Source organism: Dendropsophus ebraccatus, chromosome 6 (assembly GCF_027789765.1).
Source record: "Dendropsophus ebraccatus isolate aDenEbr1 chromosome 6, aDenEbr1.pat, whole genome shotgun sequence".
Classification (NCBI taxonomy): Eukaryota; Metazoa; Chordata; class Amphibia; order Anura; family Hylidae; genus Dendropsophus; species Dendropsophus ebraccatus.
The window spans coordinates 25813101-25832473 of NC_091459.1; the positions used below are offsets into that span (position 1 = coordinate 25813101).

Consider the following 19373-nt stretch of genomic DNA (forward strand, 5'->3'; position numbering starts at 1 on the left):
GGAGTTGCAAGAGATCTTTCAAGGATAGTGATAGGAGGATAGGAGATAGTGGCGGTCTGCTTCCACTTCTTCTATTACACGGAGCGATGGCCAATAGACCGTCGTTATCATTCAAAAAATTTTTAACAAGACAAGGATCAGCCGACATCATGCATGTCAGCTGATTGTTGCCTTTTAACAGGAGTTATTACACCAAGCGATAATCAGCCGTTAATTATCCAAATACGGCCGATAATTGCTTGGTGTAATAGGACCTTTGGAGACCCATGACCAATTACTTCTGGCTCCTTCTTTGGATTTCAGTAAGGTAAGCATAAGTGAAGAAATCAAGAGATATAGTGCAAAAAGTTTTGATTTTATAGGCCAAAGTTTTTCTTTACTATACTACTTAATGGGCACCATGAGATTATGTGAAAGTGATACAGTTTTGTGCTCAGCAGGTCATAAGACAACCAATAGCTTAGATTTCACTGTTCAATGAAAATGTAAGTATTGGTTTGGTTGGTCACTTTATTTTGTTTATTCAGGTCATAAAGGAACAGTACTCACGTAACCTTTCAGTCCAACAAGAGCTTATGTTCAATAATATACTTAAAGGGAATCTGTCATTAGGTTTTTGCTGCCTTAAATGAGGGCAGCATAAACTAGTGACAGAAATGCTGAACAGATCGGTGTATTACTTTAACTCATTTGGTTTAGCCATTCTTCTAATATGCAGCAGAATAGAATTCTTGCCACACCCCTCCCCTGACCTCCATCTGATGAATCACAATTGGCTGCCTATACACAGCCTAGATAGATAACTGCCAATCAGCAGCTGGTGGGCAGAGTTTTCTGCTTCTCATGAATATCTAGGACTACTGGGCTCATGCACATAATGGAGAGGACTACTTATTGTCCATGTTATTCAGGAGGATATCTCTGGATCAGCTGCACAGAAAAATGTGATACATCATTCTGTTCAGCTTCTCTGTCACTAGTTTATGCCACCCTTAGATAGGACAACCTAATCCTACTGACATAGTCTCTTTAAGGACTGTATCTTCTATGCCTGTTTTAATTCAATTTTAATTGGTTATCTGGCAGATTTACGTCAAAATATCAGATTTTGCATAAACCCCAGTATAGTGTGAAATAACATACAACTTACATAATCACCTTATAAAATTTTCCATTGTTTTGAATAATGTTCACGCATTGAGATTGGAATGGATATGAAAATATGAATTACACTTGATCTGAACAAACATGTTTATTTGGTGGAAGACTTCTGCTAAGTAAGTGGTTGTGTCTTTTTGGCTATTTATTCTGTGAGTAAGCAAACTACAAGAAATACAATAAAAAAAAATGAAAAAGATATTTTGTAGCTAGTTAGTGCATTAGTTTTAGTGTTCTATATACATATTTACAATCAAATACAAATTAATTTAAAGATCGCTACTTGAAGAACATATTAGTTTTAATAATACTTCCATCAAACCATATGTGCAGGAACTTGAGATGTTGATAGCGTAAGACTCCCTAATCCTCTGGAGTCAAAGAAATTTTGCTGTCCTGTTCCACTAAGGAGATGAACTCCATCCACAGGAGACAGAATCTGACGATCAGTCATGGTTCCACTTGGAGAAGACCCCAAAAAACTTCCTTGGGACGACACAATTTTTTCCGGGCTAGAAGCTAGTTTAGGGGAGGTCGAGAAGTTGTATCCATACAAAGCACATGGGCTATGAAGTCTAAATGCATTGTAAGAACTTTGATGTGGTTGCCCACTGCCGAAAGCATTGTTTGTTGGGGAAGGCATGAGATACTGCAGTTGAGGAGACATTCCGGAAATTTGCATTGATAAGCTTGTTTGGGGACAACCAAAGTTTTCATTGTCAGTTCCTGACATGGACATATTTATCGTGGCACCGCTTCCCATTCCCACATAGGATGGGGTCCTTGGGGTTGCAAAGGTTTCGCTGGTTGAGTTTGTAAGTCTGTTATAAGTCTCGGCCAGAGAAGTGCTATATCTGTTAAGTGCAAGGCTAGATCTGCCACAGGCTGAATAATCTGGAGAAAGGCTGCAAAGCTGACTTGTATTTGCTCCAAGATGGAAAGCTGGAGAAGAGCAGGGAGAACCTGGCAATAAGTGAGGATGAGTTGCTGCTGCTCCTGAGCCAGACAATAAAGAGGATGCTCCCGGGTTTCCTACAATAACAATACACATTAATTAATCCACATAAATATGTTTAATATGCATGTACGGTAACAGGAGAGAGAGGAAAATATCCTGTGAATGTGCATTCCTATATATCCTATATTTTATATTCCATTCTTTCACCACATTTTTAAACCACCTTTAAGTAACACACGCTCAAGAACTTGTACTAAACAGTTCCATTTTATTTCCACGACTTACTTTCCATACGTATGGTAATGTCTGAAGAAGACGATATTATTCTCACAATGTTGGAAAATACTAATCGGAGCCATTACTGATAATAAAATGGTAAAAAGAACGAAATAAATGTATGGCAGCATTTCTTAAATTTATTTCTTAAATTTTACTATTTGGATTGTTATTTATAATGTTTTTTACTATTCCATTTCTTTCATTTCTTAACATGAAAGTGATCTTACATTGTTCCTTGGTAATAATTACTTAAAAAGGGAATTAAATAACGGGTCAGTCGAACTTGTTTTTTTCCAACAGTCGGTATATAATGACCCATCAGTCTGGTGGGGGGGAGGGGGTGACCACTAAGGCCATGGGGTGGGGGGAAATTGAAAAGGGCAATATGCTCACCGGTCCCTAAGCCCACACTGCACCACATCACAGAGCACCCAGACCCTGACGACTGTCATCTTCTCCCCGGTTCCAGGCACATCCCCATCCGGGATCCACATCACAGACTAGTGGCATTTAGCCCTTTCATCCAATCAGTGACTGCAATGGTGTCCTGCTACAGTCACTGACTGACTGAGCGGGGGCATCCGTCAGTCAGGTTGTGACATGGCTGGCGGAGAGCTTAGAAGACAGTGGCGAGGTCCAGGAGCAGGACGCAGCTCTGCACGGGCACCAGAACAGGTGACTATAACTTGTTTTTATTTTCCCCCAACCCCTGACCGTACAGGGTTTTTAATTCCTGGACAGACTCCTTTAAGGTTCATGGATCATGGTAAATTAGCCGTGGGAGGAATTCACACCTCCTTCCTATCTTGTTGCTGCCGTGCTATGCTTGTGGGGTGGAATCAGGGACCAGTGTTGGGGATTAAGGCTGCCATATACCTTCGTCTGAACTTTTTTCAGCCAACAGTTATCTCTCCTAGGCTTCCCATTCACACAAATGTTCACTATGGGAAAAGGAGAGTTACACCAAACCAGCCAACTTTGTTGCCAGCTTATCCCTCCAAGACCAAAATGGCTGCAATCCACTCTTGGGACCACATGGAACATCAAAAGTTGACCATAATATGCTATGAGAAATTTGCATAAGATTATGAAGTTCTAGGAGGCAGTTCTATGGACTGATGAAGCCAAACTTGAACTGTTGGACCAGCGGTATGTCTCACACGCAAAAGACTAGGCTTATAACCACTAGAATACCATCCTCACAGTCAAGAATGAAGGTGGGTCATAGATGTGGGGCAACTTTTCTGTAACAGGAAATGGCAATCTTGATCATTTAAACAGGGTTATGATGCCTTCTGCTGACAAAATAAAGCTTGGTGATCAATTGATTTTCCAGCAGACAATGATCTCAAGCACACCTCTAATTCAACCAAAGCGTGGCTGAGAAAAATTAATTCTGGATCTGATTAAGGAGTTCTCCTTGAAACATGTCATTCTGTATATACTAATGTGGTTTACTTGTCATTTCTTGTCATTATTTTTTGTTCAAATCACTATAATGTCTTTTAAAGGGGTTATCCAGCGCTACAAAAACATGGCCACTTTCCCCCCTCTCTTGTCTCCAGTTCAGGTGTGGTTTGCAATTAAGCTTCATTTACTTCAATGGCACTGTGTTTGAAACCCCACCCAATTTGGAGACAAGAGAGGGGGAAAAGTGGCCATGTTTTTGTAGCGCTGGATAACCCCTTTAAGGTGATGGTGTTGAATATATTACAACTGTGAGGGTATGGGCACACTAAGGAATTCTCGCGGATAACTTGCCGCAGATACCCTCGCTTGTCCCTGCACGCTCCCGCTTCACTCTCCGCCCTTCCCATAGACTCTATTCTATGGTCAGGTAGATTCCATCATCTGCCCAAAGAATCCATGGCAAGTTATCCGTGAGAATTCCTTAGTATTGCACATACCCTGAGGATCTGATAAGTGAAGTGAATAACATTTATTATACAATGGTAGCTGTCAAGGGTGGAATTTATAAGGCAGCAAGTGAACAGTCAGTTCTTGAAGATAATGCATAGGAAACTGGAAACCCGGAAAGTGTAAGGATTTAGGGGACTTGGACAAGTGCAAAATAATGATGACTAGAAGTAGATGGCTAGACTGGTTCAGAGCATCTCCAAAATGGCAGCCCTTGTGGAGTGTTCCTGGTATGCAGTGGCTAATACCTAATAAAAGTGGTCCAAGGAGGGACATGTTGTAACCAACTAGTGGGTAATGGACGGCCATTTATGTCAGAGGGGAGGGAGAGTTGGCCCGCCAAAATATCCGATGGAGCCCATCGTAGAAAATGTTACTTCTGGCTATGAGAGAACAGCATTAGGACACACAGTGCATTTCTGCTTGATGCATATGGGTCCACGTAAATTGGTGAGGGTGTCAGATTTATAGTATTAAGACAGTAGCCTGGTCTGATGAATCATCACATTTTCTTTCTGTATGTGTGTTGATGGAAAGCAAGCTTGTAGATGCTCTCACCAATGTTCTTTTGGGAAAACTTCAGTCCTGGCAACATTAATTTGTTATGTACCACTTTCGAAGACCAGATAAACTTCATGGTATTCATTGTATTCCCTAATGCTAACCACTTTCAGCAGGAAAATGCCGCACAGCAAAAATAATTCAGGAACATGACAAGACATTCAAGGGGTTGACTGGTAGTCCAATTTTTCCCAGATCTCAATTGGATTGAACATCTCCAATGGGGACAAAAATAAGTCCAATCCAGAGAAGCCCCACCGGGCAACATATGGGAAATAATAGTAATATTTAATAATCGTTATATGGCACCAACATGCTCTACAGTACTTTACAACAAAATGCGATGGATCTGTTACTAAACATCTTGGTGCCAGATGCTACAGGATGCTGTGCCTTCAGAAGTCTTGTGGAGGCCATGTCTTGATCTGTTTTGGCAACATGAGGGGAGGCTTACACAATATTAGGCATGTGGTTTTAATGTTCTGGCTGGTTGATGTATGTAAAGGTTTAATCTGTTCTACATGGAATTCTATTAAAGAGGTATACACACCACGTAAGGTGTTACTGGTCAGCTTTTGCAAAAGTTACATGTTAAAGGGGTTATCCAGCAAAAATCTTTTTCTTTCTAATGAACTGGTTTTAAATAGATCATATATATATATATATTTGTAATTTACTTCTGTTTAAAAAATCTCAAGTCTTCCCATACTTATCAGCTGCTGTATGTCCTGTAGGAAATATTTGTTTGACACAGTGCTCTCTGCTGACCTCTCTGTCCGAGACAGGAACTGTCCAGAGCAGTAGCAAATCCCCATAGAAAACTTCTCCTGCTCTGGACAGTTCCTGTCTTAGACAGAGAGGTCAGCAGAGAGCACTGTGTCAGACTGGAAGGAATACATCACTTCCTGCAGCTGATAAATATGGGAAGATTTTTAAATAGAAGTAAATTACAAATTTATATAACTTTCTGAAACCAGTTGATTTGAAAGAAAAAGATTTTCCCCGTACCCCTTTGAAAACTATGATTGAATTTCATAGTAAAATATTTTTTCACATTGCTTTTTTTTAACTATCAAATGCTCACTATCAGTTATAATATAAAAATAATAGAATAGAATCAACGCTAGTAATTATTAATACCGCAGATGCCGCGTAGACAGCCAATTCTTTCATCAATATTAGGATTACAACAGTGAGACTCTAAAGGAACCGGCAATGTTTCCTTTTTCCATTGATTCTACTAGTTATGCAGTATAAAAGCCAGGATCGGGACCTTATCAATGTGTTAAATATTAAGACTCCAGTATCATGGTTAAATATTTTTGTATGATACATAAGTAACTCATGACAGAACATACCATTTCATCAGAATTAACAGCAAAATTACACCAAATCAAGTCCATCTGTATAGAAGTTACCGCCAAGTGTTGATCATTAACTGGCTATCATCACTTCATTGAATCTAATATATGGATGGGCCAGATGTGATGATTTCATGTTCACATTAATCCTGATAGAATGACATACTGTGCCACGAAATTTAAGAGGGATAGTGTTTGATCTGTGTATTTCATCTTTGACAGGGCTACATAAAGTAGAATGAGAGCTGTAAAGTGAAATATTGTAACCCAATAAAATATTGAAAATTGTTCAGTGTGGGGAATATTTTTTTAAATATACAGATTTCAACCATATGGCTCATGAGATATATATATTTTTAGTATCTAGAACGTATCAATAGTTTTTTTTAGACTACAGAAAAACATACCAGTTTCCTATCTTTAATTTTTGAGAGAAATAGTCACATTTTACCATTTCAGATAGGACTAGATTGTTAAAGGGAACCCGTCACCATGAAGATGCTACCTAAGCTAGCGGCATCATGTTAAAGAGCAGAAGCAGCTGAGCAGATTGATATATATCTTTAGGGGAAAAATTCAGTATAACTTGTCATTTATTGATTAAAATCTCTGGTGTTTCCATGCTAAAGAGTCCAGTCCATTGAGTGACACGCCCCATGGACTCCTTGTCACAAAATGTGCAGGGATATCAATCAACATGTTACAGGTTATACAGAATCTTTTCCCACAAAGATATATATCAATCCGCTCAGCTCTTCCTGCTCTATAACATAATAGTGATAGAATAGATAGCATTGTCTAGGTGACAGGTTCCCTTTAATAAATTAAATAGCTTAACTTTTGTTCCCATAGGCTATGTTAACACCCCTTTGTTAACATTTTGAGGGCTGTTTTTTCCTAAGAGATGGCACTCAAACAGCCATAAAATGACGTTGAGGGAACACAGCAATAGGCTATGTTCACACATCCTCAAAAAAAGAGAAAAGGTGTCCGTTATTGTTGCGTGATTTTATTAACTGATGTCCAATGCACACAGTGTAAAAAAACGGCAGACATTGTCTGCGCGGACGTCATAATAATGATCATATCAATTGTTTTCGGACGTCTTTTGCAAACAGTAGAGATGATTGAACATTGGAAAATCTTAGGTTCTACAGAACTTGAACCTTGTCGAACCTTCAGCATTTGATTCCCGATGCCTTCCCGGTCCGTGGGGAAGGATGAGACAGCCCGGGTACCGCCTGGAATTCTGGGATTCAGCCTAGGTTTGAGTTCTATAGAACCTAAGATTTTCCGATGTTCGTTCATCTAGAGCTAACAGCAGACGTTATTTTTTTAGCTTTTTACACACAGTTTCTCTTTTTTCACCGTCCTTTCCCTGTTTTTACTATTAAATTCAATGGACTTTTCAATTAAAAACACACTCAAAAGCCAATTAGTCCATCAGAACCAGAATAATGTAACAACAGCCGTCATTGCACTGATGGGCGGCCAACAGCAAAATGACAGACATCATTTTAACCTCAAAATGACGGCCATCCCATCATACTAATATATATCTGAGTACATTGTCTACACAAGAAATCTAAATCTAATCTTTTAACAGTAATAATATTTAATTATATCTAAGACTTGCTTTCATGCTTGTACATCTAAGTCATATACCACATATGCATGGGAAGTGCCAATTAAGAGTCAAATCCAACAAGCCGTGCATAGCTAATACTGGTACCATTGTAGAAATATATTTTATTGGAATATGTATCCTTACAGAACACAGTACACAAATATTTTTCTGTTTATCGCAAAACTCACATTAAATTGTTCAATAATTGTTTTAGTTGCCCACTGATTTTGCAATGTCATCAAGTTCTAGTTATGACCCAGAATTCGACAGGCAAATATTTTTTAGATGCAACATTTTTTTTTTTAATCTGCCAGTTTTGAGTATTCACCCAAAAGTTTGCATAGTCCAGGGTTAGCGCCCTAATTATCATTTGTGAATTTGTAAAAAGTCGCACAAACAGGTGCGGGATTACGTCCGGTCAGTACCAGGTGAAAATGCTTGCACAATGTGCTACATTTTAATAAATCTGTCACAAGATATTGGAACAAAATATACACCAATCCTCATTGGAAGAGTCACACACATTAGACTGCTTAGTAAATGTCCCCCATGTGCTAAAACTTACTTTATAGTTTATCTACTAGTATGGACCACCCGAATATAAAGGCTATGTTCGTTTTTTCAGCTCCATTTAAAATGGCATCCTTCATTTTGAGTCTAAAATAACGGACGTCATTTATCTGTAGAGCCTCCCCTTAGTGCAGTGACGGCTATTGGTATATTATTCTAGTTTGGGTTACTAATTGACCTTTAGATGTTTCATAATTGAAAAGTCCATTCAAGTTAATAGTAAAAACGGAGAAAGAACGGTGACAAAAGAAAAACTGTGTAAACAAGTAATAAAAAACGTCCGCTGTTTGCAAAAGATGTCCGAAAATTATTGTCATGATCATTATCTTGACGTCCGCAGTGATAACGTCCATTATTCAATACATTGTGTGCATTGGACATCCATCTTTCTATTGACTTCAAAGCATTGCATTGCAGCCAGTTAAATCACGGCAAAAACTGACGTTATTTTAAATTGCAAAAGCGTCCGCCTTTTCTCTATTTCTGACGTAGTGTGAACATAGCCAAATACAGAAAAATGAAATGTATTTACCTTGTTTAGAAATACCAGGTATGTCTTCAAATGTAAGGGTCCTCAAAGAAGGTCTCCAAAATGCGTAAGACTCCACAAGAGCTTCCAAACCCATTCTAGAAATACAAACAAAATAGGACTGATAGAGACAAATGCACAATAATACCGAACTGTAATACTGTAATATAATAAAGCGCCAGGAGTTAACAACCCACAATATGTAGTCTACGCTGCTTTGAAAAGTAATGACTGCTTCTAAAGACTCACTTAACTTTGCACATTTTAACAAACTGTTTAAAAAGGTGAAAAAAATCTGGACATTACGGCCCCAAAAAAAAAAAATATTTATATATATTTTCTACTAACAATAAACTTCTAAAAGGGTTTTATTGTAAGTGATTTGTTTTTATTTAATGCCAGTTTTAGAACCCCATTATAAGTATCAAACAGTTTTCAGGCCAAGCTTTTTCTAAGATCACAGATATTGTACAGGCAAGGGCTATAAAGGATTTATTAGACGAATCTGGGTAGAAATGCCTTCATTTTCAGCAGTAACCCAGACTTTTCACTTCTAGTTAAATAGGAGATAAAAAGGTACCTCCTGGAGAAGTATAGCCTGGGTGATAATTTATACAAGATGCCTTCCAACAATTTCCAACTTTTATCACCAATTTAATTCGGGCAATCAAATGGTCGCATTAATTTAGTGAAATACTTACAATTGTTTAAAGGGAAGGAATTGTTTTGCCTTCCTGGTTGAACGTTTTATAGGGTCAGACTCAAAGTTGAGCAAAAGAATGGAACTTTATTCTCACCACATAAATTTGCTTTCACTTTGCTAATATTCTCCAGGATATCTTTTAACGGCTTAAGCTGCTGATTTCTATTAAATAAAAACCCCTGCAACTATATACCACTTTAAGGAGTGTGAAATTCTATATATAAAGCAAAATTGCATTATATCGAAAAGAATGCTTTAGCTGTTAAAATTCTTAAGAGAGTCCTATCTAGTAAATTAACAAAACTGTATTATATATACACTGACATTTGATCATTTTGTTTTTCCTTCGACGAGGAGGTCGTGTAGGTTGACTTTACAATAACCCTACTGACCTAATATGAGGACATTTAGAAATCCTTTAAAAATCTTTACAATATGTTCCATTTAAATAAAGTATAAAACAACCACAGATCATTTTTCTAGCTTATATCTTAACTTTTTTTTTTTTTGTACATAATATATTTGTCATATAGATATATATATTTTTAGAATATATTTCTGTACACATTTTTCCTTTGTAGAGTATAAAAACTTCAAAAGAGAATTCTTTAAAAAGGATTTTAAAAAATTATAAAATGATCAAATTTCATCACAAAAACATATAATAAAAATACATAAAATAATGCTAATAAAATGTTTAAAATATTCAACTAGTGAGGTTTAATCATACAGTTTGCCACTACTAATCTGTTTCTCTTCCGATTTTTAGTTAAATAAAAAAAATATATATATATATATATATGTCCTAACAGTACATGTATGCTTTTCTAGTTTTTTAAGGGAGAATCGGTATTACTATGAATAGCAAATTTACAACAGCAATCAGAGATGAAGCACTAAAATAGCTACTAATAGTATTATCTGTATAATCCCTATAAATAAAATATATGTAGATTTAATTTGCAGAACATTAAAGGTATCGCCTTTTTTCTTACAATCTAATTTTGAAAGTATTATGACCGAGGCAACTATACAATAATAACAAGAATAATATCTGATGACACTGAATAACAAAAACTCCAAAAAATTCTAAAAAGATTTGACTTCTTTGTAGTCCAGAAACTGTAATATCTGTGAAGCTAGGTCCTAAAGGTCTTAAACTAGGCTAATTCTGAGCCATGATTAAATCACCACTTAAACTAAACCAGATTTTAGCCTGTCACCCTTTTTTGCAGATCAAACAAATGCAAGAGGCTAGAGGGAGAAAGCAGTTCTTTTTTGTAAATGAATAAACACTTTTTTTTTTCCAGGTAGGAGCAAAAGCAATAAAGAGGCAAAGTGAGTCATTTCCTATCAGCAACACATGCATTTTAATATTTGATCCCCTTTGTGTTGCTGTGACAATAATTTACCACAAATGTGAGATACGGGCATAGATTGTAAAAAAAAAAAAAACATCTTATTTAACAGATTTCAAAAACTACGACCAAAAAAAAAAATCACTTAGCACTCACAACAACATAGACTAATGTATCTGTTTGGTTTTACAAGCAGAAAAGTTTAGTTCTATAATTGAGCAAAAGATAGAGTTTTAGGAAATAGTATTAACATTACTGATAAGGGGTATGTGTTGTTGTTGTTGTTGTTCTAGTTTTACTAGATTAAATAAAATTAAAAAAATATATTGAAATTTCAACAAGATTAGCAGTTTGGTTGCATATATTTCTTTATAAAATCAAAGTAATCTCTGACTTGATTTATTATCAGTTGTAAAGCTTTAGGGGGGGGGGGAGGACCTGATTCTTGAAAGCTGTAAAGGGGGGGGGGGTCAACAAGCGACTCTGTGTTGGCCCAGGCATAAGATACATGTCTAGGCAAAGTCAATTGGAACTTTACACAGAAAAACAAGCTACAACTCTGTCATTAGGCTTTCTTTGTAAAGCCTGCAAAGGAAGGGCATTTACTCTCTGGGAGAGATTCTGACTTAGCTCTTTAACAGGCTTGTAAGAATACTACTTCCAATAAGTGACACAGAGAGTAAGGGCTTATTCCCACATCCTATATTCTACGGACACTACTGACGGCTGCTTCACTACAGTGCCCTGAAGATTCCAACACTTTCTTTGCTACCGGCAAGGAATTAATAGATCATGAAGACTCCACTACAGGGCTTCCCTGTCCATAGCGCCTGTAGAACATGGGACGCTGGAATGAGCCCTCAGTTTCCTAAAGGAGAGCTACTGTCCATAATGGAATGACTGAACATCTCAGTTAAAGGCTACTTCCATAAATTTCCATAATCTGGGCTTAGCGCCCAATTTATCATTTGCAACTTTTTAAAAAGTTGCTATACAGACTAATGAGCCCTGATAAATTCTCGCCTACATGCTTAGGATAGAAAAGAAGTATTGTGCTTAGAACTTAACTTTTATTAGTCTTTTAATATACACCAATGTCTGTGTTTCCATTATCAGAAAATCACTATGTACTGACAATGTAATGACAATTTTCGCTCAACAGGGATGGCAAGATCCCCATAATATATAGTTACACAAAGTATAAGACATACTGGTGTAAAGTGTGTGTTAACACTAAGATGTCTAACAGTGCATATCCATCCAAATAAAGTTAATGTGGCCTCCCAACGCGTTTCTACCACTTATAACAGTGGTGTCACTAGGGGAGTATAAATAACAGTAAAAAGGATCATTGTTGAATCTAAAATTAATGTTCGGTAGTTTTTGATTCTACAATGATACTCCCCTGATGACACGACTGTTATTAGTGGCAGAAACACGTTGGGAGGCCACACCAACTATATTTGAACAGATTCGTACTGTTAGCCATCCTGGTGTTCATGCACTTTACACCAGTGTGCCTGATATTTTGTGTAACTACATAATATGGGAATCTCGTCATCCCAGCTGGGCGAAGATTCTCATTATACGTGTACATGGTTTGTTATTTTCTGGTAATGGGAACACAGGCTTTGGTGTATATTAAAAGACTAATTAAAGTTTTAAGTTTTAAGCAAAATCCTACTTTTCTATCCTGTTCAACTGCGAGGATTTGATAAGGGTAGTACGCATTCTATAATTATACGGGCCATAGTCCCTTATATCTTTAACCAACTTTTCCCATTATCCACCACATTGGACAGACATAGATAGACCAAAACCCGAAGAAGTAAAGCACCAACCTGTTTCGTCCAGAATCTCTAAAACCTTTGGCAAATGGATTTCTGTCAATTTTCAAACGGGTTATCTAGAAATGTAAAAAAAAGCAAATGCACTTCGGATTACTCTCTTCACGTATGGTAAATATGGAGGAAAGTGATAGAAACTTTAAACACCAAACAAATATAATTAATATATTTAAAATTTTGTTACAGTTTTTTTTTTTTATCAACCTAATCCGGATCCAGTGACATATCAACAACTTGTCAACTAGATGCCAAGTACATTCATACATTAGATGTTCTGATACTCTAAAGCACTGCTTTGGACCAATGGTAAAAGATGATAAACGATGACATATCCGAACAAAACTGGGGGAGATAACTGTCGGCTGAACAATTTTTCAGCATACAGTTATCAGAGGTGTTCGGATACTACTGTTTAGATCAAGGAATTGTCATTATGAAGAGATTTCCCACTCCTCAAACAGGGTTTCCCACCCCGAAGCAGAAAACTTCTGCTCTGGAGAGTTCCCTGTCTATACTGCTGGGTATGCTCAGTTGTCCAGCCAGGCAAGTTGTGATGCTGTGCACAGAATGACCCTTTTATCCCCCATAGGAGGACCAGAAAACCAAAATGATAGGTATGATCCTCTTTGGAAATAATTTACTTACTTTTCCTGGCTCCTGTCTGTGTATTCATGTGCACAGCAGCCTCTAATGACAATCATGTGGACCCAGACAATCTGACAGGACCCAGGCAGAGTAAGTGAATCCTTTCCAAAGAGGATCACAACACCCAAACACCCATCAGTCTGCTGTTCTGTTCCTCCTAGAGGGTTAAGAGGTGATTCTGTGCACAGCATCACAACTTAACCCCTGCCTGGCTGGCAAACTGAGCTGGACAAGCAGCAGTACAGATAGGGTTCCCTCAGGAGCAGAAGTTTTTCCTATGGAAAAATCTCTGCTCGGTTCTTAAACTGCTCAGTTCTGGAACAGCCTTCCAGAACAGATTAAAGGAGAAGTCTGTTATCCGGCAAGAGCAGAGAGAATTTGATAACAACTACAAGCTTACCTCTCCCCAAACCTGTGGTGAGTGGCGGGACAGGCCTCGGGACCCTCGCTGGGCTCCGAGATCTCCCACAATGCACATGTCACCACCCTGCTGATGGACTGGACTCTCAGACAGTCAGTGACTGGGACAGGATGCTGCTTTAGTCACCGATTGGCTGAGCAGCTAGTCCATCATCCGGGACAGACATCATCACAGCTCAGGAGAAAATGCCTTCCAGTGGGGTCCGAGGCCGGTCACACCACTCATTGAGGGCACTGGGAGAGGTAAGTTCATACTCGTTATCAAATTCCCCCCTGCCCCTGCCCCCCCCCTTCTTTAAGTTTGAGAACAGAGATATTACTATATCTTTATTGTCAATTAATTTTTGTATTTTTTTTTTGCTCCTGTAAGAAACCATGAGATAACCCTTATGATGCGCTGTTGAAAGAAGTCATAGAATGTACAATTTTCAATAAATATATATATATATTTTTTAACCCTTCTGTCATTTTGTCTTTTATCGAGTCTTCCACCTGCATGTTTTCTGTATCTACATATATTATTATACTGTTAGGGCTATTTGCCTGGAGTTTGCATAAAGAAAGAACATGACATCAGTTGAGTAGACACATGAATCCAATTGAATACATCTGTGACTCCCCCAAAATAAGTACACAGATGTCACATTAAATGTGTTAATGATTCTGCTGAGTCACATTGTTTTCTTTTCCTTAGTTTTTCAATTTCTTTTTTAAGCTGTTTATAGTTGGAGTGTGTACATCTTTATGCACAAAAGGAATAGATGTATAGGGGGAGATTTATGAAAGGGTGTAAATATACACCTGGTATAAACTGCCCACAGCAACCAATCACAGCTCACCTTTCAGCTCTGGTAAAATATAAGAGGAGCTGTGATTGGTTGCTGTGGGCAGTTTACACCAGGTGTATATTTACATCCTTTCATATATCTCCCCCATAGTGTGCGTCCCTGTTAATGATATTGGAAACAAATTGTTTTATTTATTGTTTAGGGGGTGTAAAACTGTACCCTGGCCAACAGCTAGATTATCGGAAAGGTCATGAAAACTGTAACTATGGACGGAGGAAAGATTTCTTAGGCCTTTGCAACCTGAGAAGACATTTTTGTTTTAAAGAGGTGCGAAGGATTCCATTTTATACCTGGTAGAAGATAACTCCCAGAACAAAACTGATCATATCTTCTTCTTGATTTATATCTATCCTGAAAAGTGAACACTTTTCTACACAGATTACAGCTGATCACTAGGGGACATACCCCTTATATATATTTTTTTTTTGCTTTAAACCCCCAATAATGAGTCTTATTTGACCTACAGGGCAATAATTTAAGTTGTTATTTTTTTCCATTCCTACCTTCAAGGAGCTATAACTTTTTTTTCATAAATATATATATATTTTAAACATAACTGTATGGAGGCTTGTTTTGGCTGGACAAGTTGTATTTCTTTTAATTATGCCCCTTTTGGGGTACATAAGTTATATTGAAAGAGTAGTATTAAAGGGAACCAATCACTACAAAATTGCGCCTGAATCTATAAATAGGTGATTATATGGCCTGAGCCCTATTATGGCTATGAGTGTTATTTATATGGCCCAAAAACATACTTCGTAAGTCTTGCCATGTAGGCATTGGGGGTGATGCTCAGCTGCTTACCAGTCATGGCTGGTGGGAGAATTCTTTGTTAATCACGCCTTCCTGAGAGCATCTGTGCTCTGTGAAGCTACTGGTTCCTAAATGCCGGCACTCCCATGGAGGTGTGATTAATTAAGTCTAAGGCTCCGTTCACACGGAGCACAACTGGCGTAATTTTCACGGCTGAATTCTCCGCCGCGGAATCCCGCCAGCCTTCATGTCATAATGAGAGTCTGTGGGAAGCTCGCACGCCTCCTCTCCGCGTCTCTCTGCGCTGAAGAATGGACATTTTTATTCTCCAGCGTGGAGAGAGCAGGTGCGCAAGCCTCCCATAGACTCTCATTAGGAGGATTCCGCCGTGGAATTTCCACCAGTTTTGCTCCATGTCAACGGAGCCTAAGTCTGCCATGGGTATTGCTAGCTTTGGGCTCCAGAAAAGTAAGCCTAGAATTTTTAGCCCAATGCCCCAGGTCTCCCACCCTTTCCTCTGATCAAAAAGGAATGGTGGCACCACCTGTAACCTATGAGCCACCAGGATTTGATTCTTGCATGAGCTTTGCTTGGGAAACTGGGAAACCGTCCCTGGGGCTCACAAGCCTCATTCCTAGATGCCTGCTGTCTGTGTATGTGAATAGAGGAAAGAGAAAGGCTCTTTATTCATTGTAGGGGCAGGACTAAGATTTCGATTTTTTTTTCCTGGTTAGTCACAATGGATCATTGTTTCTGTATGGATTCATATGAGGCATTACTTATTTATGGGCATACTATTTCTTTATGGGGGCACAAGGGGACCTTTTATTGTATGGGAGCGCAGGACATTATCGGTTGGTGGGGGGTACAGTCGGAGCATTATTAATGGGAACATGACATGTGTATGATACACCAAAGGGAGCACCATACTCTGCAGACAAGAGTCGCATTTGGGAGTCGGAGGAGGGGGGGAGGGAAAATAAAAACAGAGAAGATGTCATCTGAGAGTCACCTGGATGTAACTGTAATTACTTATGTGGCCTGCAGAGCTCCGATATAATACAAGTATCTACCACTATATGAGTTCTGTATAGGGGGTGATATTGGTTATATTGGTCTTTGTGGTAGATGCAGTAATATGGTCATTATGAAAAGGGATTATTTGACCTTTGTTTAGTGCTATAAGTAGGTACAGGACATTATATATATATATATATATATATATATATATATATACAGTATATATTAGTTTTGAGTGGAGGGCTGATGTGTTTATAGGTAAAGGTTTTAGGATAAAGTCATGTCCAGAAAGACATATGATTGATGGACACATTGAACCGTGACTGTGCTGGTCGGAATTCCTGCATTTGGTCTGTTTTTTTTAATCAGCACAAGTCAGAAAATCTGCCTTCAGGAGACTGGACCTGGATTTCTGGTAAGTACAGCTTTGTTTTACAGCATGATAACAACAACAAAAATAATGAATGTATATTGCAAACTTGCTTTATATCACATATACTGTTGATTTTAATTTTGAAAGTTATAACAACAGGTACACTTTAAGCACCTTAATCCATAAAAGTTATACAGAGCTGTAATACAGCATGCAAAAGTATATAGACCCAAGCAAGAACACCATATTGTAACATGAAGATATGTCATGAAGTCTCAGACATACAGATATCATGTCTGACATCTAAATTATCGTAACTCCACTGATCATATGAAGTAATGGTGGACGTTACAAGGTTATACATCTCTAGGTACATTTCTATGTACTGTTTAATCTACCATGAACGATTTCCAAATTCGTTATACACCTAATGTACAAGAAGCAGGGAAATTAATTGCGATTACCTGTTGGTTCTGGTATGCAGTCACTGTAGTAAATATGGTTTCTGGGAATGTGAAAGCTTTCTCGCCCTCTCCTACTGGAATCGGTTTTACTGGAGACAGTTCATCACCGCAATCCTTCCGTATTACATGGACACGTGGCTGATATTTGTGCATGGAATGAAGAATAATCTGGGGGTGGAAACGCATCATTTAGTTAGTTGAAGTGGAGCAATTTACCATTTTCCTTTCCATATATTTTCCCAGTCATCATGTATGGCGGTCAACGTAATGGGGTGAGTAAATTAATTTCATGTTTAAGTCTTCAATAGAATTTCATTTATTCCAAAGTACTTTCTGATCCCAATTATCCACAGTTGAATGACCAAAACTGTGTTTGAAACTATGGATTGGTTTTTATCCTGCAACTTCAAAAGCTAATATTAACTTATTGTAATACTGATGACTTCAAAATCATGTTGGAAAGCATGAATAATCGAGAACAAACGGTGATGGAAATGGTACTTTCACCATTCCCATATTGATGTAGTTTTCGATGCTTCTTTCATAGAAACATTATGAGCATTGGCTTATAATAATAGAGAGTCACTTGTTTTAATTTAGAAGATTAAAGGGGTACTCTGGCAGAAATCTTTTTCTTTTTAAATCAACTGGTTTCAGAAAGTTATATAGATTTGTAATTTACTTCCATTTAAAAATCTCAAGTCTTCCAGTATTGGCAACATTCTTGGAACGTGAACGCTCAACATTTGCTGTTGGAGTCCAGGAAAACATGGATACAGCCCTAGGTCAGTATCCAACTTCTTCAGCCATGGGGAATCAAATGGTGAGCATTCAGGTTTGGAGAAGGTTGCCGAACCCAAACAGTTTGAAAGTTCTACTCAACACTAGTCCATCACCAAGCACATGACAGCAAAAACCTAGCATTCTGACTGTACAGTAACTAGCCGACCCTATTGTCTGCTACATAATTGCAGGAACAATGTGAATAGTAATAGCAGGGCTATGGGAGGAGCAGAGGGGCTGCCGACACTTGTATGAGCTTAGGCAGCCTGATTTAGAATTAGTTTCATACCTGGAAGAGCACTGATCACCTACTGACTTGCTATATTGCTGATTAGCCCTTGTTATTGGCTACTTTTTAGGCTCTATTACACCAAGCGATTATCGCCCGTATTTAGCTAATTATCGGCCATTACAGCCGATAGTCGCTTGGTGTAATTGCTACTGTAGAAAGGCAACAATTAGCCTGATCCTTGTCTTTCAACATGTTTAAACATTTTTGAATGATAACGATGGTCTGCTGGCCATCGCTGCATGATCTAAAGATTGTTCGGACAGCCCTCCCAAAACTATCTAATTCTTACTCTCTCTTCTCAAGATAACAACTATTACTTTGTAAACTGTTTGGAAGAAAGTATATGAAAAATAGCTCTCACACCTCTTGAGCAAAGAGATGTCCCTTCAAGTCAAGTCTCGCTCAGTCAAGGAACATTGACTGGGGATTTTATACCAAGACAAACAATCTCTCCAAGAGGAAAGCTTTCCCATCTGCAGACAGCTGTTTCAGGGTTGTTTCCCTTCTTCAGTTCAGGGCAGGGTGTTGGCTGGCTAGTAAGAGGTCTATCGACATGGGTCAAAGGGGTAGTGACTCTCCTTAAGGAGAGCCCGTCATAAAGACATGTGGAGACTTACAGGCCATTGCTGAGAATTCTGGGAAGAAAGGATATGCAAAATAGCTCTCACACCTCTTGACCAAAGAGATGTCCCTTCAAGTCAAGTCTCCCTCAGTCAAGGAGACTTAAAACTTTGACTGGGGATTTTATGTCAAGCCAAACAATCTCTCCAAAAGGAAAGATTTCCTATCTGCAGATAGCTGTTTCAAGGTTTTTGCCCCTCATCAGAGCAGGGTGTTGGCTGGCTAGTGACCTTTGTAAATAGTTGGCATATTTACTAAATGTAATGTAATATGTATGGACATGCAA

At 38.2% G+C, this 19373-nt stretch overlaps 1 protein-coding gene across 1 annotated transcript in view; it reads right to left on the bottom strand.

Moving 5' to 3' along the window:
- Positions 1–1266: 1266 nt before the first annotated feature.
- The window catches only part of TBX18 (T-box transcription factor 18), a 36322-nt gene continuing 18215 nt past the window's right edge, over positions 1267–19373 (bottom strand). Inside the window, exons 5-8 of the mRNA XM_069973539.1 lie at positions 17392–17559; positions 12863–12927; positions 8964–9058; positions 1267–2190 (exon numbers count right to left, since the gene is read on the bottom strand). Of these exons, the coding sequence (XP_069829640.1) occupies positions 1475–2190; positions 8964–9058; positions 12863–12927; positions 17392–17559 (1044 nt within the window). The 3' untranslated portion in view covers positions 1267–1474. The remainder of the gene's footprint in view (positions 2191–8963; positions 9059–12862; positions 12928–17391; positions 17560–19373) is intronic.